Source organism: Cydia splendana, chromosome 5 (assembly GCF_910591565.1).
Source record: "Cydia splendana chromosome 5, ilCydSple1.2, whole genome shotgun sequence".
NCBI lineage: Eukaryota > Metazoa > Arthropoda > Insecta > Lepidoptera > Tortricidae > Cydia > Cydia splendana.
Genome location: NC_085964.1, coordinates 5,566,755 through 5,594,747, shown reverse-complemented (window position 1 = coordinate 5,594,747; position 27,993 = coordinate 5,566,755). Strand labels below are relative to the sequence as shown.

Here is a 27,993-nt window from a genome sequence, read left to right as displayed (position 1 = left end):
CCCGTCGCCTAGTCTTATTACTTATTATCCACTTAGCTATGCGCGACTCCATAAAGTAGGTACTTAAATATTTACTTACTTTCCATCGCGAATTCTTACAGCCTTTTTATAAACAATAAATCGTATAAAGAATCACAAGCATTTCATACTTGTAGAGACAATTGAAATGATGCAGCTATAAAAATAGCACTGATTAATAATGATCGAGGATAAACTAGGTACCATTCCATTCATTCCAAATGCTATTCACATTTTTTTCTAGCATTGCTATAATGCTAAGTATTAGCACTGTTACATAAGCATTTGATTTATTTTCTAGCGTTCTTGAACTTCTCGAAATGATATCATAATATTAATTTGAAGTTCCAAATTCACAATATTTCATATCATATAACTAAGGTCACATTTTATTTAGATGGACTAACCAATTATGTAGGTACTTACCTCTACAATAAAAGTGAGAATTTTACATTTACATTACAGACATACACGGGGTCAATATTAGTAGCAGTGAACCCCTACCAAATCCTGCCCATCTACACAGCGGACCAGATCAAGTTGTACAAAGAGCGCAAGATCGGAGAGCTGCCGCCGCACATATTCGCGATCGGCGACAATGCGTACGCGCACATGCGCAGATACGGGCAGGACCAGTGCATCGTCATCAGTGGGGAGTCTGGTGCGGGGAAGACGGAGTCTACGAAGCTGATTTTGCAGTATCTGGCTGCTATCAGTGGGAAACACTCTTGGATTGAGCAACAGGTCTGTTCAATTGTAACAATAACACAAATAAATAATTAAATATTATGGGACCATCTTACACAAATAGACCTAGGACACAGTAAGCTCAATAAGGCTTATGTTCTCTGGAACGACATAACATAAACATTCATAACTCAGGAACAAATATCTGTGGCGAAAACACAAATAAATGTCCTTTCCAGCATTTGAACCCGGGACCTCCTGCTTCGCAGGCAGGGTCACTATGCTGATAGCGACCCTGCGGCACCCCATCTAAAGCGGAGTTGGCACTCGTTGGTGGTTTTAGACGGTAGTCCTCCACTGGTTAGTCCATCATTCTCCCTGGTTCCCCCTGACCAGGTGGCATGCGTAAACGCATTTCCCCAACGTAAAAAAATAATAATAATAATAATAACCAACCATCGACGTGACTGCGCAACGGCTATCGGATCAGGTGCGAGTCATCCAGCGGCTAAAGCGGTTGGATGACTCGACACTTGATCGGCTTCGCCTGGAGGCTCTCTCTGCTCGCGCAGCCTCCACCTCGGTGCGAGACCCGCCCGCCACATCGCCGGATCCGGTGCCGGCACCCGACCAGGCACCGGAGGCGCCGCGGGTAGATCTCTGTGCCGACGAGGAGGAGTTCGCGCAGAGTGTGAGTAGTACAGCCAATGAGCAACTGAGGAGGACTTTGGATGAGGCGATTAGGTACGCAGTATCGCTCCACACCCAATACTAGGCCACGATTACCACGTTTGCCTATGAATAGACACAATCTAGCGCTAATGGGAGCCCTAAACGCTTTACTAGAGCCATATTTGCGGACTAGTAAAGATTTAGATGATACGCACGCGATCATGTATTGCGGAGCCATCGCGGCGTGCCGTGTTGCACGAGTCAAGTTTCCGGACTCTGAACGTGCACCTAGGACCGCCGGGGGTGCCCCCGCATGGCAAATACGGATCGAGCGACGTATCAGCTCTTTTAGGACTCTTATCGCAAAGCTGATCTGCTTCAGGGGGGGCAACAATCGCCCCCGAGTAATGCGCTTTGTAAACCAGGCATTCGCGGGGACGGATATTAGGCCCCGCGACTACATGGCCAACATTACGGAGCGCATCGACTTTCTAAAGCAGAAAGTCTATGCATGGGCAAACCGTATTCGCCGCTACAGAGAGCGTGTGGACCGATTCCAGCAGAACCGTCTTTTCCAGAGTGACCAAAGGAAGATGTACCGAAAGTGGGAGGAAACCAACCCTCGTGCGTCCGACTCGCAGCCACCGGATGCTACTGTCATGAATGACTTCTGGCGTAGCATCTGGTCAGTGCCTGTCGGACACACCGAGGGGAGTTGGATGAGTGTTGTCGAGCGTGAGTGCGCGTCCATCGAACCTATGGGGGCAGTCACCATCAGCCCCGATGACGTAAGTTGTGCCATTCGCACGGCCCAGAACTGGAAAAGTCCTGGGCCGGATGGATTGCACAACTTCTGGCTAAAATGGTTCCGATGCTCACACTCCTGCTTGGCAGCACAATTTCAACAAGCCCTCGAGCTTGGTTCTCCCCCACCTTCCTTAACAACTGGTGTCACCTTCCTGCTCTATAAGTCCGGTAGTACCACGGAAGCGAAGAACTACAGACCCATCACATGTTTGCCTACACTCTACAAGCTCCTTACATCCATTTTGAGAGCAAAAATCAACGCGCACATTGTCGCAAACAATATTTTGGCCTCTGCTCAAAATGGATGTAGGGTTGGGTCCCGTGGTACTAAAGAGCTCCTCCTCATAGACATGACCATCTGCCAACAAATCCGGCGGAACAGGGGGGCCCTCTCAGCAGCCTGGATTGACTACAAGAAGGCCTATGATTCGGTGCCTCACTCATGGCTGGAGAGGGTCTTAGAGCTGTATAAAGTTGATACAGCTTTAAGAGCCTTTCTAAGCGCGTGTATGAGGCAATGGACCACAGTCCTTCGTCAACCAGGAGGCGGGGATGAGAGCCCTGGCCCGCAGGATTTTATAAGGATTGAGCGAGGAATATTTCAGGGTGATAGTCTGAGTCCTCTGTGGTTCTGCCTAGCTCTGAATCCTCTCAGTACCTTGCTGAAGGATTTAGAACTAGGTTGCCGGCTTCGGAGAGGGGGTGAAGTCATTTCTCACCTTCTGTACATGGATGATCTCAAATTATTTGCACCAAATAGCCAAAACTTGGTGGAGCTACTGAAAACTACCGAAGTCTTCAGTAATGCCATCAACATGGAGTTTGGTGTCGATAAATGTGCGGTTATGCATGTACAGCGGGGGAAAGTTGTAAATTCAACAAATTTACAACTTTCTGAGACAATGTCTTTCAGATCCATCTCTGAATCAGAAACCTATAAATACCTTTTGGTATGTCACAGTCGTTGGGTATTGAGGAAGAAGGTATTAGACGGTCGGTGAAGGAGCGCTTTTTCAGTCGGCTCACAAAAGTACTCAACAGTCTTTTGTCAGGAGGCAACAAAGTGCGCGCCTTCAACGCCTGGGTAATGCCTCTACTCACATACTCCTTTGGCATACTAAGGTGGACTCAGACCGAGCTGGATGCCCTGGATCGGAGGGTCCGACAGCTGCTCACCACACACCGTATGTTGCACCCACGCTCGTCTGTTATGAGATTGTACATCCCACGGAAATGTGGAGGTCGCGGCTTTCTAAACGCCAAAAATCTCCACAACCGTGAGGTGTACAATCTCAGGAATTATTTCCTCAACAACGAGTGTGGGATGCATCGTGATGTGGTGGCAGCTGACAAGGGCCTCACGCCGCTCTCCTTGGCGAACGAGAACTGGCGCAAACCTGTAGTACTAAGCACCGAGGACCGCAGGGCGGTATGGAAGGATAAGCAGCTACACGGGCGGTTCTACAAGGCCCTCATGGGACCCGATGTAGACCTACCCGCGTCGGTGAACTGGCTACGATTCGGGGACCTCTTCGGAGAAACCGAGGGTTTTGCCTGTGCAATTGCGGACGAAGTTATCATGACGAATAACTACCGGAGATATATCCTGAAGGACGGTACGGTCGACATTTGTCGGGCATGCCGCCGTCCCGGAGAGTCACTCAGGCATATTATCTCCGGTTGTTCTCATCTTGCTAACGGCGAGTACTTGCACAGACATAACCTCGTAGCCAGAATTATTCACCAGCAGCTTGCCCTCCTATACGGCCTTGTGGACCGCGAAGTGCCGTACTACAAGTACTCACCTGCGCCAGTTCTCGAAAATGGTTGTGCCACGCTCTATTGGGATCGATCTATCATCACTGACAGGACTATTGTAGCCAATAAGCCTGACATCGTGCTGATAGATCGATCGCAGCGCCGGACCGTGCTCGTCGACGTCACCATCCCCCATGATGAGAATCTCGTGAAGGCCGAGAAGGACAAGTCCAGCAAGTACCTAGACTTAGCCCACGAGATAACCGCTATGTGGGATGTTGACTCGACGATCATTGTTCCTATAGTCGTGTCAGCGAACGGTCTCATAGCGAAGAGTCTCGACCAACACCTAGAGAGACTCTCGCTGGGTGGTTGGATCAAGGGTCAGATGCAGAAGGCGGTAATTTTGGACACGGCGCGTATAGTACGTCGATTCCTCACTCTGCGGCCCTGACCACCGGCAGCTTGGACCCTGCCCCGCTGCCGGCGGCACCCTAGGTTAGGTTTTTTATAATGTGTTTATATATTTTTGTTATGTTTTGTAAGTGTTTTTATATTTTACTTTTATACTCACATTGTAAAACCCTAACCTAAGACCCTAATTGAATAAAGAGAATAATAATAAAAAAAAAAGGCAGGGTCACTATACCGACTACGAGGCCGTTAAAACCAACATTGATTGTTTTATTTACTTACATAGACATACAACGACTGTATACACGACTTATATTTTCCTATTTATTTTCCAGATCTTAGAAGCTAACCCAATTCTAGAAGCCTTCGGTAACGCGAAAACAGTCAGGAACGACAACTCCTCCCGCTTTGGAAAATACATCGACATACATTTCAACAGCGGTGGGGTCATTGAGGGCGCCAAAATAGAGCAATACTTATTGGAGAAGTCCAGGATTGTATCCCAGGGAACTGATGAGAGGAACTATCATGTGTTCTACTGTTTACTAGCTGGTCTGTCTAAGGAAGAGAAGAAGAAATTGGAGCTGGGAGAACCAAAGGATTATAGATACCTATCTATGGTAAATAAATGAAAGTATTGAGAATAATTGTTACAAAATGACTCCTTTACTAAAATAATGTTTCGTTTCAGGGTGGCAGTTTCACATGTGAAGGCAGAGACGATGCCGCCGAATTCGCTGATATACGGTCAGCTATGAAGGTGTTACTCTTTACTGAACCAGAAATATGGGAAATTCTGAAACTACTAGCTGCAGTGCTTCACTGCGGAAACATTAAATATGAAGCAACAGTTGTAGACAATTTAGATGCCACAGAAATTATTGAGCAAGTAAATGTGAAAAGAGTTGCCAATCTTCTAGGAGTGCCCACGCAGTCGTTAATTCAGGCTCTCACAAGAAAAACACTCTTTGCACACGGAGAGACAGTTGTTTCTACGTTAAGTAAAATCCAATCAGTGGATATTAGAGATGCCTTTGTAAAAGGAATCTATGGAAGACTTTTTGTCACCATTGTAAAGAAAATCAACGCAGCTATATACAAACCCAAAGCCACGACGCGAACTGCTATTGGCGTTTTAGATATATTCGGATTCGAGAATTTCGATCAAAACAGTTTTGAACAATTCTGCATTAATTTTGCCAACGAAAACCTGCAACAATTTTTCGTGCGGCACATCTTCAAACTTGAACAAGAAGAATACAATCATGAAGGAATCAACTGGCAGCATATAGAATTCGTTGACAACCAAGACGCGCTAGATTTAATAGCTCTTAAACAATTGAACATTATGGCTTTAATAGATGAGGAATCAAAATTCCCAAAAGGCACTGACCAAACTATGTTAGCCAAACTACATAAAACGCATGGACTGCATAGGAACTATTTGAAACCAAAATCGGATATTAATACGAGTTTCGGGCTCAACCACTTCGCTGGTGTCGTATTTTATGACACTAGAGGATTTTTAGAAAAGAATCGAGACACGTTCAGTGCTGACCTTTTACAGCTCATTCACGTGTCAACCAACAAATTCTTGCAAACCATTTTCCAAGATGACATAGTAATGGGATCCGAAACCAGAAAGCGAACTCCGACACTATCAACGCAGTTCAAGAAGTCGTTGGACTTACTGATGAGGACGTTAGGGACCTGCCAGCCATTCTTCATTCGGTGTATAAAGCCAAACGAATTTAAAAAGCCGATGTTGTTCGACCGAGGGCTGTGCTGCAGACAGCTAAGATACTCCGGGATGATGGAAACGATAAGAATCCGAAGAGCTGGATACCCAATTCGACACAGTTTCAAAGAGTTCGTGGAAAGATACAGATTCCTAATATCTGGAGTTCCTCCCGCACACAAAACTGACTGCAGAATGGCAACAGCGAAAATCTGCGCATCTGTTCTCGGCAAATCAGATTATCAACTAGGTCATACCAAAGTGTTTTTGAAGGACGCCCACGATTTGTTCTTGGAACAAGAGAGAGATAGGGTACTTACACGAAAGATCTTAATACTTCAGAGGTCTATTCGTGGGTGGGTGTACCGACGCCGCTTCCTGAAGATGAGGGCAGCGGCCATTCTGATCCAGCGTCACTGGCGAGGCAAGCTGCAGAGACTGCGGTACAACAAGATGAAAGTGGGTTATGCCAGACTGCAAGCCTTGATCCGAGCCAGAGTGCTGGCGCACAGGTTCAGGCATCTTCGTGGCCATATCGTGTCTTTGCAGGTCAGTCTAAATCTCAAAAATAATAAAAATAATGTCAACAATATTTAGGATTACCTTATACATACATTTACATAATACTTACATACTTACTTACTGCTGTGGCGCAACGACCCGAAGTGGATCTTGGCCTCCGACACCAAAGACCGCCATGCTACTCTGTCCAAAGCCGTCTGGACGCCCTAGGTACCGCTGGAGAGACGAAGTGCAGAAAGACCTTAGCTAACTTGGCGCCGTCGACTGGATAGAAACGGCTTTGGATTTACATAATAACTACTTATTTAAGTGTTGCTTTACCTAAATGTTACTTTTGAGTCCCTAGCAAAACCAACTCATATTTTATGATTTGATTGTATTTTTACTCGACAGTAATGCTGTTTTAGTCTTTCACACTGACATCGAAATCACTTACAAACTAACTCTAAATTGCAGGCAGCAGCCCGCGGCTACCTCGTCCGCCGTTCATACGGCCACAAGATGTGGGCGATCGTGAAGATCCAGAGCCACGTGCGTCGTCTCATCGCCATGCGACGCTACAATCGGCTGCGCAAGGATGCGCGCGAGCACACCGAGGCGCTGCGGCTGCGTCGCATTGAGGAGCAGCGGCTCCAGCACCAGGGCAACACGCGCGCCAAGGAGATCGCCGAGCAGAACTATCGGGTAAGGGATACTTTCACACCATCCTGTCTGCACATAAAAAATAAATATGATGGGGCAATCTTGCACAATAGTCCCACAGTAAGCTCGATAAAGGCCTAGGTGCGCACTTGATGTGTGTGCGTATGCGTGCACGTGCACGTTGTAATTTACAGATCCTTATGAGAGACTGCACATCGCTTGCGTTACGTATGCGTGCACCGTGCACGGCTCCAACTATTTAGCGCATGTGCAGTCTATGCATACGCAACCGGTGTCCTCTGGCCTTAAGGATTTTTTTGTGGGTACCTACTAAATGATGATAAGGAACAAACATCCATGATGAACACACATATAAATGCCCTCACCGAAATTTCAACCCATCAGGACTTTCAACTTCGTAGGCAGCCACACCGATTAGGCTATGAGGCTATTAATGAGACGTGGCGGTATTGGTAAAGTAAAAGCGGTAAAGTAAACGTTTGGACACCACGCCATTATAACAAAGCAAAAAAAACAAACACCATCTTTATCACGCTGTGTTACGTAGCCAAGTGCGGCATTTATATTTGTACCGATCGCAGCTGGTGGTACAAACGTGAAATATGAAATTCGTGCTATTGCTAAGACTTTTTCTATGAAACAATTGAATTTGCAATCAGATAGGTTATCACCGAGCAACACTTACGTAGTCATCACTGTCATCAGATCACTTGTTTAGGGATTATAGGTAATCGCTTTCGCTAATTTATTGAAAGATAATATCATTTTAGTCACGACTTATGCTGTAATTGACTACATATCTAATAGGGGCTCAATCTTAGTTAAACAATCAACTAGGTATAGACGAAAAGTTCTATCAATGGTGTTAAATTTGATAGCAAAAATATTCAGATGTGGATAAATATAAAGTAACATCAAGGGGTAGTACTTACTTTATAGTAACATTGCTTATAAACCTAGGCTTACATTTTACTTATCAGGTGCATTTCAGTAAAGTATTGCTTAGGTACTCATTCATTGTCTCCGGAAATAATCATAGAGTTATTATCTCTATTGAAGTGAATATTTATGAATAGGTATTTAAATTGCAATCAATCTTAATGCAAGTAATTTCCTGAAAATAAAAGGACTTGCCGAAAAATCTGCAGCGTCACATAAGATATTCCTATTGTGACGTATTCCATTGTCGTCATGTCCTTAACGTAGGTACTTGATAAGAATTCCGTTAATGATAAAAATTGATCAAAGTGCATGCACTTTCGGAGTCGGCATTGTATCTCATAATATTAAACAAGCCAAATTGTGTCGGGAAGACCGTCACATCTCAGCAAGAACTCTCGTTTCCAAGAAATTACCGTACCTATATATCCTAAATGCAGGATGTCGTATTTTTCATAATATTATGTACTTATACATATTATGTTTTTAACATTCAAGCCGGCTCAGAAGTAGTCACGTTTTTTCATTTGTAGTCTGCCTCTTTCGCACTCATGAAAAGTTCATGTATGTACCTGATGGCTTCCCTTTTGCATATTTCAATTATTTTTAGGCGTATGGGTCATTCTAGATCGGTGGCAGCAATTCAGTCAAACACCCGTGTCTTAGATTCAGGGGCGTATTTTGAAATTTGGCGCCCCGGGCCAATACGTTTCGCCGCCCCTGAAGTCAAGGAAGAAAAACAAAATGCAATCCGCCAGGGGCGGCATATGCCGCCCCCGGGGGTTGGCGCCCCGGGCCATGGCCCGGATGGCCCTAGGGTAAATACGCCCCTGCTTAGATTTGAATGACGAAACCATTTTATTTAAGTAATTTTAACAATATCTCGCTACAAGCAGCTTGACCATCATGCTCTATCTTACTTGGCACCAAATTTTAGGTAATAGGTAGATATCTCTGATGTATAATAAGATAAAACTCCTCGATTTTTATCTTTACAATCAAGCTTATTTGCATTTCAGTCGTTTTTAAAATTAGCTGCAATCTAGATGGTTCCATTAGTGCTATCACGTAGATATGCTAGGTGGTTAGTGGTTATTTCCTATTCTTAATTACATTTTTATGTTATTTGAGTGTGTATTAATTTGATTATCAGTATGAATATGTATATTATGTACGTATCTAGTAAATATTAAACAACTAAATATAATTATATTATGCGGATTAGTTAAACGGTTATACTGTTATTTAAACTTATTTTTTAATTAAATTATCACCTTCGAACTGCTAATGCTACATAACCTAATTATAGTAATTATAAATAAATTCACTAACCAGAATTGTGAAAAATGTTTACTTTTACTGTTCAATTTGTAGATACAAGAAATATGTGTACCTAAATTCAAGAAGATAGATGCACAGACAACCAAATATCAAGTAAAACCGTAGTTAAACGCTCATTAGTGAAATTGATTAAATCTACATTTAGATATTACTTACTTATTTTTTATCGACGCTGATTGAATGATCAATCAAACATGCAAGATAACAATATAAACAAAATCGCCGCGGTTTTTTAATTTTCTTATCTCGAAAGATTATCAAAATTTCGAAATCAGGAGGATGTCTTATTGGGCTCATAAATTTTGGTGCTACCGCGAACAGTGAACAAATAATGTGCTGTCGATTATTATTTTTTCAATATTTGCTTCTATATTATATTGGGTTGCGTGTGTACCTACTGCTGCGTTTCAGGTAGGTACCTAATATTATACTTTAATGATTTTGGTGAGTAAGGTAAACGGTACCTACTCGCCATGGTAGGAACCATTTTCAATAGATAGGTATCTGCTCGCCGTCATAAAAATTCAGTGTTAATTTAAAGGTTATCAAACTAGGTACTAGCAATTCGGAACTAATTGGGAAGTATCACGGTAGTAAGAGCTAAAGCTACTTACTTTTGAAATTTTCCAGGTAGTTACAGTCTCCTACTAAAAACAAAACGCTGTGTTTTACACGATTCAGTGACTTCCTCTTCCAACATACGTATGATTACCTGCCTACATACCATCCTACCTACATAGGTATGATAGGTATAATCTAATTGGCAGTTAAATCGTGAGCAGAGTCGTTACACAGTTTTACGCCACTCTACAATTATATCACTTTATGGTCAAATATTCGCGCGGCTGACACCGACGGCGATCAATCAAGCATACAGGGCTATTACTTACACAATGTTTGCTAAACTCATCGCTTTAAAGAACCAGCATAAGTAAGATCTTCGATTTCGCATTATAGCTACGGGTCTCGAGATATATAAACTAGCCTGCCTGCCTTGAAGCGACTATAAGTTCTTTCAGCTCTAAGTACTTAATAACAGTCCAGTTGTGCAATTATCACACACGGTTGGTTGTATAATACTGTCCAGTTGAACCACTTCGTAACCTAAGACGGCAGGAGCAATATAAACTACACATTGCTGAATGCCGGTCGTGTGCGATTTTTAAATCGCGAAAGTGTAAACTCGATTATGGTTTCCTGTTTCAAGCGCGCTCGCGATGACTTCGGGGACTTTTACTATGTGTGTTTTAGAAATATTTATAAAACAAATAAAAAATCTTAAACGATCTTTAAAGATGTAATTAAAAACCGGTGATAATTATAGTACGCTGTGGTTGGATATAAATCTTATTAATTGACTTGCATTCTTCAATCCAATTTTCTAAATAGTCTTTAGTCGAAAGTCGCAGTGTTAAGTCAAGTATGTTGGCAACGCAAGCACAACTTGCTACATTCAGGTTAACTGTTCTACAGGAACGCATGTATGAGTTGGAACGGCGCGATGCTGAACTAGCCCTGGAAGAGAAGCGACAGCTGGAGGCGAAGCGGGCGCTCGTGCAGGAGGCGACGAGGAAGCAGGACGAACCGGTGGATGACAGCAAGCTGGTGGAAGCCATGTTCGACTTCCTGCCAGACTCCAGCAGCGAGGCGCCGGCGCCGAAGGATACTTCGATGTTCAGTGACCTGCCGCAACAAAGAGCGGACCAGCAAGAGGTAAACAAGCCTTTCATTGTGATGAATTGCAGGCAGTATATTATGTCTTTATAAGCAGTAATATGAGGTCCAGATGTATAAAATTTGCGCTCTGGAACGTACAATAATTAATTTAAATGTTTTTATGATTAATTTAAATGTTTTTATGGGTTGAGGTGATAACTATCGTCCCCAACATTCGATGCAATATTTATTATACCAAGAGCATGTATAGACAATTGATAGATTTTATATACCTGGCTATATAGCTAAGATTTAATTATTTTGTTCGTGATTATAGATGGTGACACCAATGCAAACAACATCAGAAGACGAAGAGGATCTCTCCGAATTCAAATTCCAAAAGTTTGCAGCTACATATTTCCAAGGAAATGTTACTCACCAATATTCGAGAAAACCGCTGAAGCATCCCTTATTACCACTACACACGCAGGGAGATCAATTGGTAAGCAACTTAGATAATTAATATGAACGAAGTTTCTTCCCTCCTAATAACTCCAAAATTAACAACCAATATTTTTTCAGGCTGCCCAAGCGTTATGGATCACCATTCTACGCTTTACGGGTGATCTCCCAGAACCCAGATACCACACTATGGACAGAGACAACACGTCAGTAATGTCCAAAGTGACTGCGACGCTCGGCAGGAACTTTATCAGGTCCAAAGAGTTCCAGGAGGCGCAAATGATGGGCGTCGACCCTGACGCCTACCTCAACAAACAGAAGCCAAGGTCCATCAGACACAAGTTGGTGTCGCTAACGCTAAAGCGAAAGAACAAGCTTGGCGAAGATGTCAGACGAAAATTACAGGTAAGGATAATAATCTGAAGTTTGGAAAATATCTGCCTGTCAGGAAAAACCAATAAAATGTTTTTTCATTATTGCAGGATGAAGAATATACGGCAGACAGCTACCAGTCTTGGCTAGAATCGCGTCCCACGTCTAACTTAGAAAAACTTCACTTCATTATAGGCCACGGAATCCTGCGCGCGGAACTGCGAGACGAGATTTACTGCCAAATATGCAAACAATTGACGAATAATCCGTCAAAATCGTCTCACGCAAGAGGCTGGATCTTACTTTCCTTGTGTGTGGGATGCTTCGCTCCAAGTGAGAAATTCGTGAACTATCTCAGAGCTTTTATCAGAGAAGGCCCACCCGGATATGCACCTTACTGCGAAGATCGTCTTAAGAGAACGTTCAACAATGGTACACGAAACCAACCGCCTTCGTGGTTAGAACTTCAAGCTACAAAATCTAAAAAACCTATAATGTTGCCAATTACGTTTATGGACGGTAATACAAAAACCTTGTTAGCCGACTCCGCAACAACAGCCAGAGAATTGTGCAATCAGTTGTCTGATAAGATTGCCTTGAAAGACCAGTTTGGTTTTTCTCTCTACATTGCTCTGTTCGATAAAGTTAGTTCACTGGGAAGTGGAGGTGACCACGTAATGGATGCGATTTCTCAATGCGAGCAATACGCCAAAGAACAAGGCGCACAAGAAAGAAATGCACCATGGAGATTGTTCTTTAGGAAAGAAATATTCGCACCCTGGCACGACCCCACTGAAGACCAAGTGGCCACGAATCTCATTTATCAACAAGTTGTCAGAGGTGTTAAATTCGGCGAGTACAGGTGTGACAAAGAAGAAGACTTAGCAATGATTGCAGCTCAGCAATATTACATTGAGTATGGCCAAGATATGAACACTGAAAGGTTATACACATTGTTACCTAACTACATACCGGATTATTGTCTAACAGGAGTTGAAAAAGCCGTGGACCGATGGGGTGCTTTAGTAGTGCAGGCTTATAAGAAAAGTTATTATGTGAAAGAGAAGGTTCCTACGTACAGAGTGAAAGAAGACGTTGTTAGTTACGCGAAGTTTAAGTGGCCACTGTTATTTTCTAGATTTTATGAGGCTTACAGAAATTCTGGCCCGAATTTACCCAAAAATGATGTCATTATTGCTGTAAATTGGACAGGCGTATACGTGGTAGATGACCAGGAGCAAGTGTTATTAGAATTATCGTTTCCGGAAATTACCACAGTGGCAAGTCAAAAGACAAATAAAGTGTTTACTCAAACATTTAGTTTGTCTACAGTCCGAGGAGAAGAGTTCACATTCCAAAGCCCAAATGCAGAAGATATTCGGGATTTAGTGGTGTACTTCTTAGAAGGTCTGAAGAAGAGGTCTAAATTTGTGATAGCATTGCAAGACTATAAGGCTCCTGGCGAAGGTTCCAGTTTCTTAACATTCCAAAAAGGGGATCTGATTATTCTAGAAGAGGACAGCACTGGCGAGTCTGTACTGAACAATGGTTGGTGTATCGGCCGGTGTGAGAGGACTGTGGAACGGGGCGACTTCCCAGCAGAAACAGTGTATGTGTTGCCTGCTCTGACCAAACCACCGCCTGACATACTAGCATTGTTCTGCATGGAAGGTGCGTCACATGGGCGCCGAGTGCCGACCGCGACGCTAAACGGAACTGAAACAAAAGATAAACCTCACACGTTAATAGAATACGCCATGGACCATTTCAGATTGCCACCAAAACGCACGGTCTCCAAAGCACTTACCCTATCAACTGCAAAGAGAGGAGGCACCGAAGAATTATGGCGACATTCGAGGGAGCCTATTAAACAACCGTTGTTAAAGAAATTGCAGGCCAAAGAGGAGCTCGCCGAAGAAGCTTGCTTCGCGTTTACCGCTATCCTAAAGTATATGGGAGATTTGCCTTCAAAACGGCCTCGAATTGGGAATGAATATACTGACCATATTTTCGACGGCCCCCTGAAGCATGAGATATTACGAGATGAAATATACTGCCAAATAATGAAACAATTGACTGACAATAGGAACAGAATGTCTGAAGAAAGAGGTTGGGAATTGATGTGGCTCGCCACAGGCTTGTTCGCGTGTAGCCAGGGACTGCTCCGAGAGCTGACACTGTTCCTTAGGACTAGAAGGTATCCAATTGCTCAAGACTCACTCCAAAGACTTCAGAAGACTTTAAGAAACGGACAAAGAAAATATCCTCCGCACCAAGTGGAAGTAGAAGCCATTCAACATAAGACTACTCAGATATTCCATAAGGTTTACTTCCCCGACGATACGGACGAAGCGTTTGAAGTAGACTCGTCAACGCGGGCGAAAGACTTCTGTCAGAATATCGCACAGAGACTGAATCTCAGATCTAGTGAAGGCTTTAGTTTGTTCGTTAAGATAGCTGATAAGGTGATCTCGGTGCCGGAGGGAGATTTCTTCTTTGACTTCGTGCGACACCTCACGGACTGGATCAAGAAAGCGCGCCCTACCCGAGACGGCATCACACCACAATTCACTTATCAGGTGCATAATCAATATAACGAATAATATAACCAAGTCCTATAAGTTTGATATCTGTAGCAGATAGCAAAATAAGTTTGCGTCATTATCAGTGAATCCGTAATTATAATTTACCTAACCCATTAGTATAGTAAATGAAGCAAGTTGTTGTATGGAGACCCATGCATTAATTTCTCAGTCGATGAAATTTAGCTAGGTTATTGTATAGCATGAGCCGAGACTAACATATAAATATCCAAAAAAAAAACACTCCTAAGTTAGGTAAAAACACAAATCTGATCATATATTGAACCGAGTAATTGCTCAGTCCAAAATTATTTTACAAAATAAGTTATTTGTATCAGTATGTAATACTAGAAAAAAATCTAAAAGTTTTGTGAAACATGAGAATATTTTTTTATGATAATTCCTTTTTTTGCCGCTCATTTTCATCGGAAAATTGCTCTGTCATTTTTTTCTTCTTATATGATCATAGAATATAATTTGGCGCAGTGGGTAAGAAAATCCAAAAAAAATGCGTACCCAAATGTATGTATTATAGAACTATTAAAAACTGAGAGCGGAAAATTTTTAGATTTTCATTTTGTAGGTATAAAACGGCAATAAAATGGCATTCCAGTGAAAAAATTAGACTGAGCAATTTTCCGGTCCAAGACACGCCAAAAAATTATATTTTATTAATACTGGGATTTCTGCAAGGTTATTTTTTTGATATTTCATATATTGTTTCAATACGTTACATGAATATGTCCGGTGAAGAAAGTTTGAACGGAGCATTTTTCCGTAAAAAGTTATTAACGATTTAAGACTTTAGGTATTTACTTTAATTCTATTATTATTATTCTTTGGAAATTTATACAATACTTTTTATTTATTGATACTTTATCATACTGTAAAGTTTTTTCTGGCTGAGGAATTACTGCGGGGTCCACTACCTTTATTTACTACACTACATGCTTTAACAAAAATATCGATATGATTTATCATGAAATCCTGATCAAATTCCGAGAAATCAACAAAAATTACACAAAGAAATCAATGTACATGGCATCATCTTACAGTAGTTGAAGGAAACAGGCTAGAGAAATTAAATCTTACGTAACTATCTAATGTGTGTCACGTAAAATTTTCGTATGATTCTGCGTGAACCCAATACAGGCGCAATAACAACAAAAATCCGTACTTCCTCAGGTGTTCTTCATGAAGAAGCTATGGACGAATACGGTGCCAGGCAAGGACCGCGCGGCGGACGTGATCTTCCATTTCCACCAGGAGCTACCCAAGCTGCTGCGCGGCTACCACCGCTGCGGGCGCGAGGAGGCCGCGCGGCTGGCTGCGCTAGCCTACCGCGCCCGCTTCGGGGAAAACAAGCAGGAACTTCAGGCGATACCGTTAGTACACCTTATCATTTTCTCCAGAAACTGCTTGACTTTGTTTTGATAATTGACCGGACTATAGTACTTGACCATGTCTGCTTGGCGAATGATCCTCTCTCACTTCCTTCTCTTATATAAATATTCGCTATAGCCGCGGTGTTATATACAAAAGCAAGATCTAGTGTATTATCCCCCGCCTTTACTTGAACTGCGTAGATCGCTCGTGTTACATGCTCAAGAAAAGCTAGACAGGATTTTTGGGAAACTCAATGTTGTAGTGTCTCATAATCACCTTTACATTCCAGACAAATGCTCCGCGAGTTGATACCAGCAGACTTAATAAAGCTGCAAAGCTCTGCCGACTGGAAACGCGCCATAGTGGCCTCTTACAACCAGGACGCTGGCATGACCCCTGAAGACGCCAAGATCACGTTCCTCAAGGTCATATACCGGTGGCCGACCTTCGGCTCCGCGTTCTTCGAGGTCAAACAGACGACCGAGCCCAATTATCCGGAGCTGCTGCTCATCGCCATTAACAAGCATGGCGTCAGTTTGATCCACCCGCAGTCTAAGGTAAGCGCAGTTCTTCACTTTTTTTTAAACGATTTGTTCCCGACTCCCCAGTAGGTATCTTGTTTTGCCGGATTCCTGTTTCGCCGGATTTACTTTAGGGCGTCACAATCGGACGTAACAAGAATCCGGCGGATCGGGAACTACATAATTCAGAAAAACTAAAATACCTACACCGTGCACCGTTCGCCCGCAGCTTTGCACCTATGGAAGTTGTGAATAGATAGATCGTTAATCTAGCGAAGTTACCTCTATCATATTCATTCGGTCTCTTTCGCATTCTTATTACCTGGAAGGTACTACCTAATTATAGAAAGACTGCAGTTTATCACGACCGACTTAAATTAATTCTAACCTATAGTTATCGTAATATGTCCTAGGCAAGACAGACCTACCTACCTACCTTACCTACTTAATTGTTATCTATTACTCTGATGGGCATGCGTTCATTAACGATGTCGGTTGTCTACGGTTATAATTACTTCTTCATCAATTAGACCGATGATCAATCAGGATTGTGACACAGTGAATGAAGCAAGCTTTTACTTGCTTGTACTTTACTCGATTTACTGATTTTCTGATACAGCTGTGAAACTGAGAAAAAATTTACCATAACCGATTATCTGAATAAACGTCCCAAAAACAAAGATATTAATTGTATGTTTTCTATTTCAGGACATCCTAGTGACACACCCATTCACCAGGATATCAAATTGGTCATCCGGGAACACGTACTTCCACATGACCATAGGCAACCTCGTTCGCGGCTCCAAGCTTCTCTGCGAGACATCTCTCGGTTACAAGATGGACGACCTCCTAACATCATACATCTCCCTTATGCTCACCAACATGAACAAGCAACGGTCTATGCGTGTCAAGTGAAACGGTTTTGTTCCACATATGCTAAGGCGGGATTGAACTTCTTTCTGAAGCTACACCTAACTCACATCCTTCCTGCAGCCCTTTCAAGGTCATCAGGGAACGCAACTGTTTGATTGAACAGGATAGCAGTACATATGTAACTCTTTTCCACTTTTCTTTCTGAGATAGTGGTATCCCTTGCCGGACCATCAAGTAAGGACGTGTGTAGGGTGCTTAATAAAAATCCAATATTCTAGTGAACGAATGGTTGTCTATGCTTAAATGCGCGCGAATGTTCGGAACTATTTTAACTTTCGGAAACTATAAACTTTATGAACTTTTATCGGTGCGTGTTTTCTAGTTAGGTGCATTTAATCAAAGGATGTGGATATTATAATGCTTATAAATATTGTGTATGTTGGTACATATAAGAAAGTTTTGCATGGTATAATAGTTTTAGGTACATCGATCGGATCGTATTGTGAACTGTAAACATCTTACGAATTGGTTAGGTGTAGTGTAAGGAAAGCGGTAATTTCTACCGAGAAATAAAGGTAGTTGCACAAAGTTAATAACAATAGCAATTCAATTCATTAAGTATAGCAATTAAATATGAAACCTTGTCAGGAGGATTGTAATTAAGTCGTATCCGTCCATAATTTATTTTTGTATGACTGTTTTTCTTGGAAGATTAGGTTTCTATGGTAATACTAACGAATCCATGAAAAATCATATATTATACCTATTGTTCTATTACCTACAGGTAGATATGTAGCATATTTACCGGAGTTTTGTTCGGGTTGAGGATAGGTACCTAATCTACACACATCAACATCTAATTTTCGATTTTGCTTCGACTCAGGCAATAAGCTTAGGACAGAACATTATCCAATTCTTTTAATTCACCTTGCATATATTGTATTAACTGTGTTTGTCTGAATAACCTTTAGTACCTACTGAATATCTTCCTATCTTACCTAACACTCATAGAGTTATTTGGAGGTAAATCAACAAATTTGTTTACTATTTTATTCGTACTTTGTGTGTACTTTTTTATGACTGGAAGTCGCGTAATCAACTTAATGTAGCTTTTAGAAAATAAAGATCTGTTATATCGTATTTATATTGGTTACTTGGTAGATAACTTTAGGTAAATTAATAAACCCATATTACGTATGTTTGTTAATCAAATGCCTTGCTTGACGTAACCGAGAGTTCTTTTATACATTTTATAATTAAATAAATTAACCTTTATTTTAAATAGATATATTCCAAATGAAGTTGTAGGCAATGTAATTAGTCGGTTAAGTATCTAAAGTTGCCATTTCGAAGCCGTGGTCCGTAAAAACGTTCCTTTTGACCGCCACGGTCGTCCATAGACGACAAAGGTTACAGCATAAAATTAACCTTAACACGTTTTAATAAAGTCTACTATTGCATGTTATATAAAATAGTCGTGGCGGTCAACAAAGGTTGCTGCGTACTATCGGATTCGAAATGTTGTTATAAGTATTGTGTTAAATTGTCAATATCATGCCATGAGTACGAAGACAATTCTTCTGTTTGTTTATTCGCTTTAGTCAAAAATGTTGCATTTGTGAGTGGTATAAACATGAGTCACAATCATCAATGCGTTTTATTTCGTATATTTGGTTTTGTATTATTCCTAATTGCCGTCTATGCCTTAGTCTTATTAGAGATTACTCGGATAGCAACATATTATCCTATTACTGAACACAATTCCTCCATCTCAGATCTCAGCGTTTTTCCGGTTACATCCTTAAGGAACCCGGGGTCTGCTTTTGGCATCCTAATATCCTAATACCAAGACATCGCAGGCCGCATGCATTGCTTTTTAGAAAGCGACTGTATATTTAGGTCTTTCTAGGATTAATCCAGTTTCCTCACTATGTTTTCCTACACCGACTCGTACGTACATTTGAAGAAATGTAACTATACATATTTATGAAATTGCCGGTACTTAAATGAAGGGGAGAGGCGTTGCCCAGCAGTGCGACACACCAAATCGGCAAGTAAAAAAATCATATGCACCATACCGATGAAAAGTTGACAACATCGCAGGCAGCCGTATCTACCTACTCTCCTACCTATAAAAAATGGTCCTAAAAAGCTAAAGGTGTAGAAAAAGATACTAAAAAATCGTAATCTTATTACGCGACATTATTTCTGCGCAACCAATAGCTAATATCGTGTACTATTAAGCTACGAGCCGACGCGATTAGGTAAGTTTGAATCGAGGGTACAAGTAGTTACGGCAATCGCATGTTTCGTGTCCATACAAAAACGTCTAAAATTACCGCAAATTAGACACAACAGCACAAAGCATGTGCCGTGATTACAGTTTAACCGTTCACATTTACAACTAGTTGTTATACCTACCTACCTATTTACTTTTGAGTTGGTAGGTACTTGCCTATTGTGTAGGTACCAGGTATCTGTTCTGCTACAAGCTACATATCTCGCCCGCGCTATCTATCGCCTTTACCCAATAGGCAAAACACAGAGTTCTGTAATTATTACCTATTTTTTACTTAAGACCTATATCACCTGTGTTCTACAAATAAAATTTACTTTACTTTACCCATATCTCTCTAATTATATAATACAGTTAGAAAAAGCCGTGTAGAGTCTTACGTGTGAGATACTATCGCGGCACTCCTGTGCTAAGCACACTAGATGGTTTAAATTAGAGATGCACCGGATATCCGGTTACTATCCGGTATCCGGCCTATCCGGCCATTATTTTACTATCCGGCCGGATACCGGATAGTGACCTACTATCCGGCCGGATACCGGATAGTAACATTGCTTGATTTCGGAGTAAACAAATTGGATTTAAGAAACAGACACGGTCATAATCGTACTTGTTTATTATTTTAAAACAATTTAATCATTCTACTGACTTGCACGCGCACTGTATTCGAACCTAGAAATGAGTCCGCGCGAACGTTTACTAGGAAACAGGTCAAACCTGCAGAATACGCACCTGAAAAACCGAAATGTAGGTATAGTTTCGCTGGCCGAATATTCGGCGGCCGGATACCGGATATTCGGCCGATGCTCAGGCCGAATATCCGGTATCCGGTATCCGGCCAAACAACTATCCGTTGCATCTCTAGTTTAAATATTGTTTTTAACCACTTAACACAAAGGTATACCTACCTATATCATGAAGTGTGCTCGTAAGGCCCAAAACGACTATAGTTGTCATGGAGAACGCTCATAGGCATTCGCAAATAGGAGCGGGTGCTATGACTATGTCACACCATAGGGCGTGTCTATAGGAGAGACACCACCACTCAACCTTTTTAAAATTTACGCTATTGTCTACACTACAATAACGTTGTAGTTAACTAAAGGGAGAGGTGGTAAGCTAATTTGAAAACTAATAGCGGTGGTACCCAAAAGGATAGATATAAAAGTAAGTGAAGCTTCCTGGCCTTTAGGCACCTTTTGATAGACACCCTGATCCTTCTCCACCTCTAGTCTTCGTTGCATAGATGTCGGCGGCCGATCGTAAGATCAGGCATATCGTGAAATTCCTAGGCATATCGTGAAACGTGAAAATCTTTGACTCGTTCCCTGAGTCGACGGAGCCCCGCGGGGCTCCTATTCCTGGGCAGTTTGCCCTTCGGGCATCTGAAGCAACCTAACGAACCTATCCTACCTATATATTGGTTTGATGTGACTATCGTCAAAACATTACACAGGAACATTACGATCGGCCTACGACATATACGAGGGGTGTTCAAAATATTCTCGGTATGAGAATGAAAACAAACAAGTACGAAAAGTTTGATATTTTTATTTTTCAATATACTCCCCCCCTATGTTAATCCCCTTAAAAGATCGATCAATTATTTTTTTAATCCCTCATAAAAATATTTTTTATCTTTGGTGTAAAAATGCTCCTCCACTGCAGCCTTCAATGCTTCATCGTCAGAAAAAAAAATCCACGCAGATCCTTTTTAAGATTGGGGAACAAAAAGAAGTCGCTGGGGGCTAAGTCCGGACTATACGGTGGGTGAGTAACAGTTTCAAACCCACATTCAACAATAGCTGCCTTGGCAATATGAGCAGTATGGACGGGGGCGTTGTCACACAGAAGCAGAACACCTTTGGTTAACTTTCCTCGCCTCTTTTCTTTGATTGCATCCTTTAATTGACGTAGAATGTTAGCGTAGTACTGTCGTGTGATATTTACACCTTTTTCTTTATAATCGATTAGTAATATTCCTTTACAATCCCAAAATATCGTGGCCATGACCTTGCCAGCTGAAGGGACGACCTTGAACTTTTTGGGATGAGCTGAACCCTTAATGTGCCACTGCATGGACTCTTGTTTACTCTCTGGGTCATAATGATGAACCCAGGTTTCATCTCCAGTAACTATTCTTTGCAGCACCTCATTAGGATTTTCACCGCACAGGTCAATAACATCGGAACAACACGCTACACGCATGTCTTTTTGAAGCCGAGTCAGCATTCGCGGAACCCATCTTGCACTTACTTTTGACATATTAAGATGGTCATGGATAATATCATGTACGATACCAATAGAAAGATTGGTTACTTGAGCTATAGATTTTACCTTCACTCGACCATCTTCCAATATAAGTTTTTCCACTTTATCAATATTTTCTTGTGAAGTAGCTACTACAGGCCGACCAGGTCTAGGGTCATCTTCAATACTCTCCCTTCCACGTTTAAATTCGCTTGACCACTTTTGAATGGTAGATAAAGAAGGAGCAGACTCACGGTAAACACAATCCATTTCCTCTTTTATGGTTTTTTGATTTTTACCCTGTTTTGTCGAGAATCTTATGACGCATTGATGTTCTAATTTAGTTAACATGGTCAATTCGCACATGATGTTCATGTTTGTTCAGCAATTGCAGAAAAACAAAAGAACATCTCGGTTCCAATTATATTTTTTTTTAATGTCAATGAATAAACCTTAGCGGCCAGTAACGAAAGAAATTTAAGAAGAGGTTGTAAGATATCAATACCGAGAATATTTTGAACGCCCCTCGTATACTATTATGTACGTTCAGAAAGAACCGCAGATACGAATAATTGATTAGTTTAACAAGTCCAGTGATACACATTCACCAGCACCACTCACACAATTGAAATGGAACCGAGAGGCAGCACACATTCTAACAATTAAAGAAAAAGCGGGCTAATAGAAAAACTGTTAATTGGAACAAAAAATATATATATCCGTAATAAAGTCGTGGGATTTTCTCACGGCACAGCCTATTCTGGCAGAATAATGACGCGCTGTTGTGTAGCAGGAAGTCATTTATCTACCATCAAGAATATGAGTGTTTACAGCAATTTCGTGTCTGATTTCTCATCCTAAAGTGCGCAATTTTTGGTGACGAGGGTCGGCCCAAATGACGGTGACTGACATTCTTTTGTTTGTTAGACCAGTGTTCACTCAACCGGGTATTATAACTGGAATAAATTTCTTTAATTTAACCTTTCGTGGCTCTGATGTAGTTAATTAGGAATTGAGGCTACGCGAAGGGAAAGGTACCTACTTCATAAAAATGTTCACACAAAGCAATCAACATACATAACACTAGACGACGTTTTCAGCATCCTGCAAGAAAAGAACCCGCTTACACGATAAGTTTTCACTGCAATAACCGTTGTTTCATGCTGAAGTCCCATTACTTGGTACGCCTTAAGTATTGCTTAAAGGGCCACAATTAGGTATATAGGTGGAACTTAATTATGTACTAAGAAAGTCTAAATTACACTATTTATATAACTATATATAGCAGACGTAACACGCCAATCTATACCGAGCGTGTATTTAATTAAAAATCCTCAATGAATTCTTCGGAGCAAACAATGGCCGCATACCTACCTATAGTCGAGCAATCAAAGTGTCATTAAAGAAATTGCCTTCCTGGTTACAGCGCTAAAATTAGAAAGATAAATGACACGTATATAATTCTTAACTGTAATAAATAATCAACGCTTGCACTATTTCACTCTCGATGGCCAATTGGCTATATTAACTTGATTGACCATATAAACCTTTGTCTACCTTTGGGGGGGTCTAGAGCACCCTCAAACTTTTTTGGCAACCCGCCCCTTTTCGAAGATTTATTTTTTTACGGAGCCACCGTCGGTGCTTTCATTATGTAGGGGAAGGTCGGGTAAAGCGAACACCCCAGGTAAAGCGAATTCGGGCTCCCAATCCTAAACTATTCGACTTTGTCGCACCACGCGCCTGTATGATGTTCAGGATCCTTCGCTCTATGAGCGGCAAGCGTCACAGGGAGCGGTCGCTGCGAGCGTCGTCGGTGACGAGTCAAAATGTGTTTTTAGTGCAAAATATTCGATTTTGAATGGTAAGTACATTGTATGTTATTTTGTCATAGTAATTACCTCGAATTTTAATTCAAGATGCTTCTATTGCTTATTAAAGTATCTTCCTTTTACAATGCATTTCTTTTAAAACAATCCAACGGTTATTTTTTTAAAATTCTTAATTTCTTTAACTGACTGAATGGGCAAAGTGGATCGGGCAAAGCGGATAGCGTGTTCACGTTGAATTTATTAGGTAATTTTTTTTATGATAATATTTTGTTACAGATGGTATATAAATATCAAAAAAAGATCGATCATGGCTCCTGGCTAACAGACGTCATGGAAATGGCAATGAAAACGTGGATTCGCTGTGTTAAAATGTCTTCAGAGATGCCGTGAAGACTTTTATGCTTATGAAATTAGTGAAAATATATCAAAAGTTACTTGTGACAGCTTTTTCTAATTAATATTAATGAAATGATCTTATGTTGATTAATTTTCACTTAGTTATTAAGTTCACTAAGATTTTATGAGTGATATTTGCTTTGCCCGGAGGCCTGTTTCACTTTGCCCGGCACCCTGGGCAAAGCGGATAAAATATCTTTTTTTACGTTTTGTTCAAAATTGCAGCTATTATTAAACATTGGAGGCTAGTGTTGTTTTAAATCAAAAGTTTATTAAATAAGGACTTATTATTGACACTTTTTTCATTTCTTCCTTGTAAATTTTTTCTGTTATGTCAAGTCAAAGCTTAAGGTGTTCATTCACTATACCCGGACTTCCCCTACCTAATGTGATGATCTGCCGTTAGGTTGATTTTTCCCTCGGAACAGGTTGCCGGACACCTAGAAACATCATGGCGCACAGTTGGACCGATCTCGATCCACCACGTAACTTCATCTCATTCGCGCAAGCACCAGGCAATAAAAATTGAAGAGTAAGCAAGCTCAGCATCAGTAAATCATCACAGGTCCTTCATTACGATTTAAGCAGCTAGCTAGCATGATCAAGCATTAAAAGTTCAGTAAACTTTTTTAATATTGCACAAAAGAAAACCTTACCGGACTTAATGCCAAGAGGAATTCCCTATCATCCAGCCTACTATAACCGTAGTTTATTATGTAGGTGCATATCTATATTTTTACTTAATACTATTGCTTGCTCCCCTACTTAGTTACACCTTTGTCCTGGTTTTTGCTTATAATTATTACTTACAGCTAGCGTTTCTGCGCATACTTACACATATGTACAGTCGCCTTCAGATATCTATATCGGAGCGCCCAAAGTGCTCACAGATATCTGAACACGGCGAAGGACTGTGTGTTCAGGTATTTATGAACACCTCGGCCGCTCCGATATATCTGATGGCGAATGTACAACAAGTGATCGCGGAAACATTCTCACATATAACATCCAGTACGTCTACCATCAGTTTTAACATTGACATATACGCTCACGTTTACGTAACTTACTTTCTATGCATCTCGCTCGTACTCGCATATTAGTGCAAGCGAGATGTACAGAAAGTAATTTACGTAGACGTGAGCGTTATGTCAATGTCAAAACTGATGGTAGAGGCTCTGGCCACATATCTTGACAGTCTCGACACTACCATATTAAGTGCTTCCTCTAGCAGCTTCCGTCAAACGAGATGATCTAATGCAACAATAGGTTACCTACGTGTTTGCATCATGGAGATGTAATTGCTGATATAACAATGATTTCTTATTCAAGTCTGAAGGAAATAACGGCAATCAACATTAATCTTCCCTTCACGGAAAGATCGCTTGACATTTACGGATTAGCCTGGCTAAAGTGTTTTTCTAGTGTAAGACACCCACCCTGTGGCCCACGTTCCTGTTTGGAGAAGATCACTCTTGCCTGGCACTTGCGATGTGGCCCCGACATGGTTAATCCGGTCCTGGGTTTTTAAACCAGGGATCGAATACCGGTATATTTTTCATACAAATTAACCAGTATTCAATTTCGGTATCACGGTTGTTTATGTACCTAAATTTTTGCTATTAATCCCCTACATTAGCAAATGTGATCAATCATTATGCTTACCTAAATACTATTCTTTAATATCAAAGAAATATTGTGAATCCTATTAGATATTTTGATTTTTAGTTATACCGGTAACGGTTCCTGTTTAAACACCCTGCTGTCTTTTCAGTTTCTGTCACACCCAGACCGAGTGGTCAATCCTATTAACATCACTTGTCCTCTTAGCGCTCTTCAGGTGTATCCTGAAGGAGTGAGAGGTCAGATACCATGGAATACCAGGTAAACTTTCTTCCAAATAGCAATGCGCACAGGTGGCGGTACACATTACACGTCAAATAAGCCAAATTTATTTTTCTACTTTCGCAATACTCACGAATTATGAACGAAATTACGACTGTTAGTTACCTACCAATTATGATGCCTTTTGTTCAATCAAATTACCCCGACATAATTGTTATCGCGTGATCATACGCTAATCTAACTTCTGAAACAAACGAATATAAAATATTTTAATTGCTAATTCGATGTTGGGCGCTTCCTTCCCACGGTCGGAGATGACATGTCGGAAAACACGAGCAGCCCGCTGTTCCCACACTCTGCATATCTCGGCTCCATAGATCAACCTGGCAGAATGTAAAAAGCACAGACAATGAGTCAATTGTGTACACATTGCTCGGCTTTCTCACAGCCCCCGGCGGCGTAACGTACTTAATTAGTAAGGTAAATGACCAACATTCTGTTCCGGGATTGAGTATTTTTCTTTTTGCCAAGTTAGTGACCAAAAAGGTACCCCACGTCATGATTGGAGACAATCATGTGGAAAATTACAACGTAGGTTCCTAATTTATAGAGTAGCTATTGTAATGCTTTCAATACTTAAGCCCTTAACTCCTTTAATGAAGAATCCCACACTGCAGTCGCTCAAAAAACCTCAATCCACAGCCGAAGTGTTCGCCTGAAGAAATTCCTCTAAACCCGTCCAAAATTCAAAGATGTCAGACTTGCTTATTTGTTTACCACAAAACATTCCCACATCCCTCTTCAGATATTAACATCTGAAATAATAGGTACAGTTAAAGCCTCAGCTGTAATTTTTTCTGTTATTTAATCATCCTGCAGTCTTCTCAGTTTTTGTCACATGAACATCCTGGTATTTTTCAGTTTTTGCCCGATAATTGCCCGTTTTCCCCGACAATCATGCAGCAGGATGCGTTTTTTCAGGCCATGAATGAATGGTTACGTGCTCGTTCTGGCGTCACTGCTTCTTGCACGTCACCGATGACAATAATCGATGCAGTCACGCCATGCGAGGTTGTAATTAATATGAGAACATGGTGTTGGCGCTTTAAGAAAAGACTGGTAGGTTTAGTTGCGAAGTTTTTGTGTCTAAAGAAACAAGTGAATAAGAAAACAATGCAGTTTGAAGTGATATTGATGAGGGTAAAGGATGGTCTTCTTTCAAAGTGTTGCACGTTGCTTGTCGTTCTTTCTATTGGAAGGACCCTTGTTAGTCTTTGTAAAGGGCTCAAATTACAATTATTTACCTCAACCTGAATGTGGTTGACTTCGTAGGGTCTGTGGGCACCTTATCAACCTTGCCCTTCCTCCACCACTACTGTATCTCTGGCAACCTCAGCCACTTGTGTTAGTCGGTCTATAGCTCTCGCTTATGATTTCCATTTCTGAACTGATTTCATCAGATAATACTGTCGCCAACTTAGTTACCTACATTTGTGTTTGATTTATTTGGTATTATTTTATTATAAAATACTTAACCTATCTGAAGAAAAAATCTGCTTAAAATACGACCGTAATGAAACTTATGAACGGAAGGGGATCGTAGCTAAACTTAGAACATAAAGGTTTGACGAAGCAAACATTAAGATCATGACGGCGGAAAATCTGAAACCGGACATTATCAAGTCATAAAGGTTTATACCCTATCTTATCTCAGACAATTAAGTCGAGGAAATGATTAGTTATGTAGCAGGATGCAGGAAAGTCCGCCACTTAGTTATTATCTGATAATGAGCGACCTGTGGGAGTTTTTGCGCGGATTTCTTTCTGAATGATCGATTATGTCCACGCATCTCTTGTGTGACGTCACTGGGCGTCACTGATTGCATGGTAGCATGGCGACTTGTTGGGAAACCAGTTGTCGCTATGGTCATTGTTATAGGCCTGATGGTGTTGTGAATGAATTATG

At 41.2% G+C, this 27,993-nt stretch overlaps 3 protein-coding genes across 6 annotated transcripts in view; 2 read left to right on the top strand and 1 right to left on the bottom strand.

The window, feature by feature from the left end:
• LOC134790489 (myosin-VIIa) overlaps positions 1-19,056 on the top strand; it is a 53,568-nt gene extending 34,512 nt beyond the window's left edge. For all 4 annotated transcript variants that reach the window (XM_063761301.1, XM_063761299.1, XM_063761302.1 and 1 more), the window contains 11 exons: positions 484-762; positions 4,692-4,976; positions 5,048-6,643; positions 7,073-7,300; positions 11,033-11,272; positions 11,553-11,717; positions 11,798-12,082; positions 12,160-14,628; positions 15,817-16,016; positions 16,307-16,574; positions 17,247-19,056. In XM_063761301.1, the coding sequence (XP_063617371.1) occupies positions 484-762; positions 4,692-4,976; positions 5,048-6,643; positions 7,073-7,300; positions 11,033-11,272; positions 11,553-11,717; positions 11,798-12,082; positions 12,160-14,628; positions 15,817-16,016; positions 16,307-16,574; positions 17,247-17,453 (6,222 nt within the window). In that variant the 3' untranslated portion in view covers positions 17,454-19,056. The remainder of the gene's footprint in view (positions 1-483; positions 763-4,691; positions 4,977-5,047; positions 6,644-7,072; positions 7,301-11,032; positions 11,273-11,552; positions 11,718-11,797; positions 12,083-12,159; positions 14,629-15,816; positions 16,017-16,306; positions 16,575-17,246) is intronic.
• LOC134790502 (uncharacterized) overlaps positions 1-27,993 on the top strand; it is a 278,176-nt gene that overhangs the window by 176,579 nt on the left and 73,604 nt on the right. The window lies entirely within an intron of this gene.
• The window catches only part of LOC134790494 (transmembrane 9 superfamily member 2), an 81,891-nt gene that overhangs the window by 7,957 nt on the left and 45,941 nt on the right, over positions 1-27,993 (bottom strand). The window lies entirely within an intron of this gene.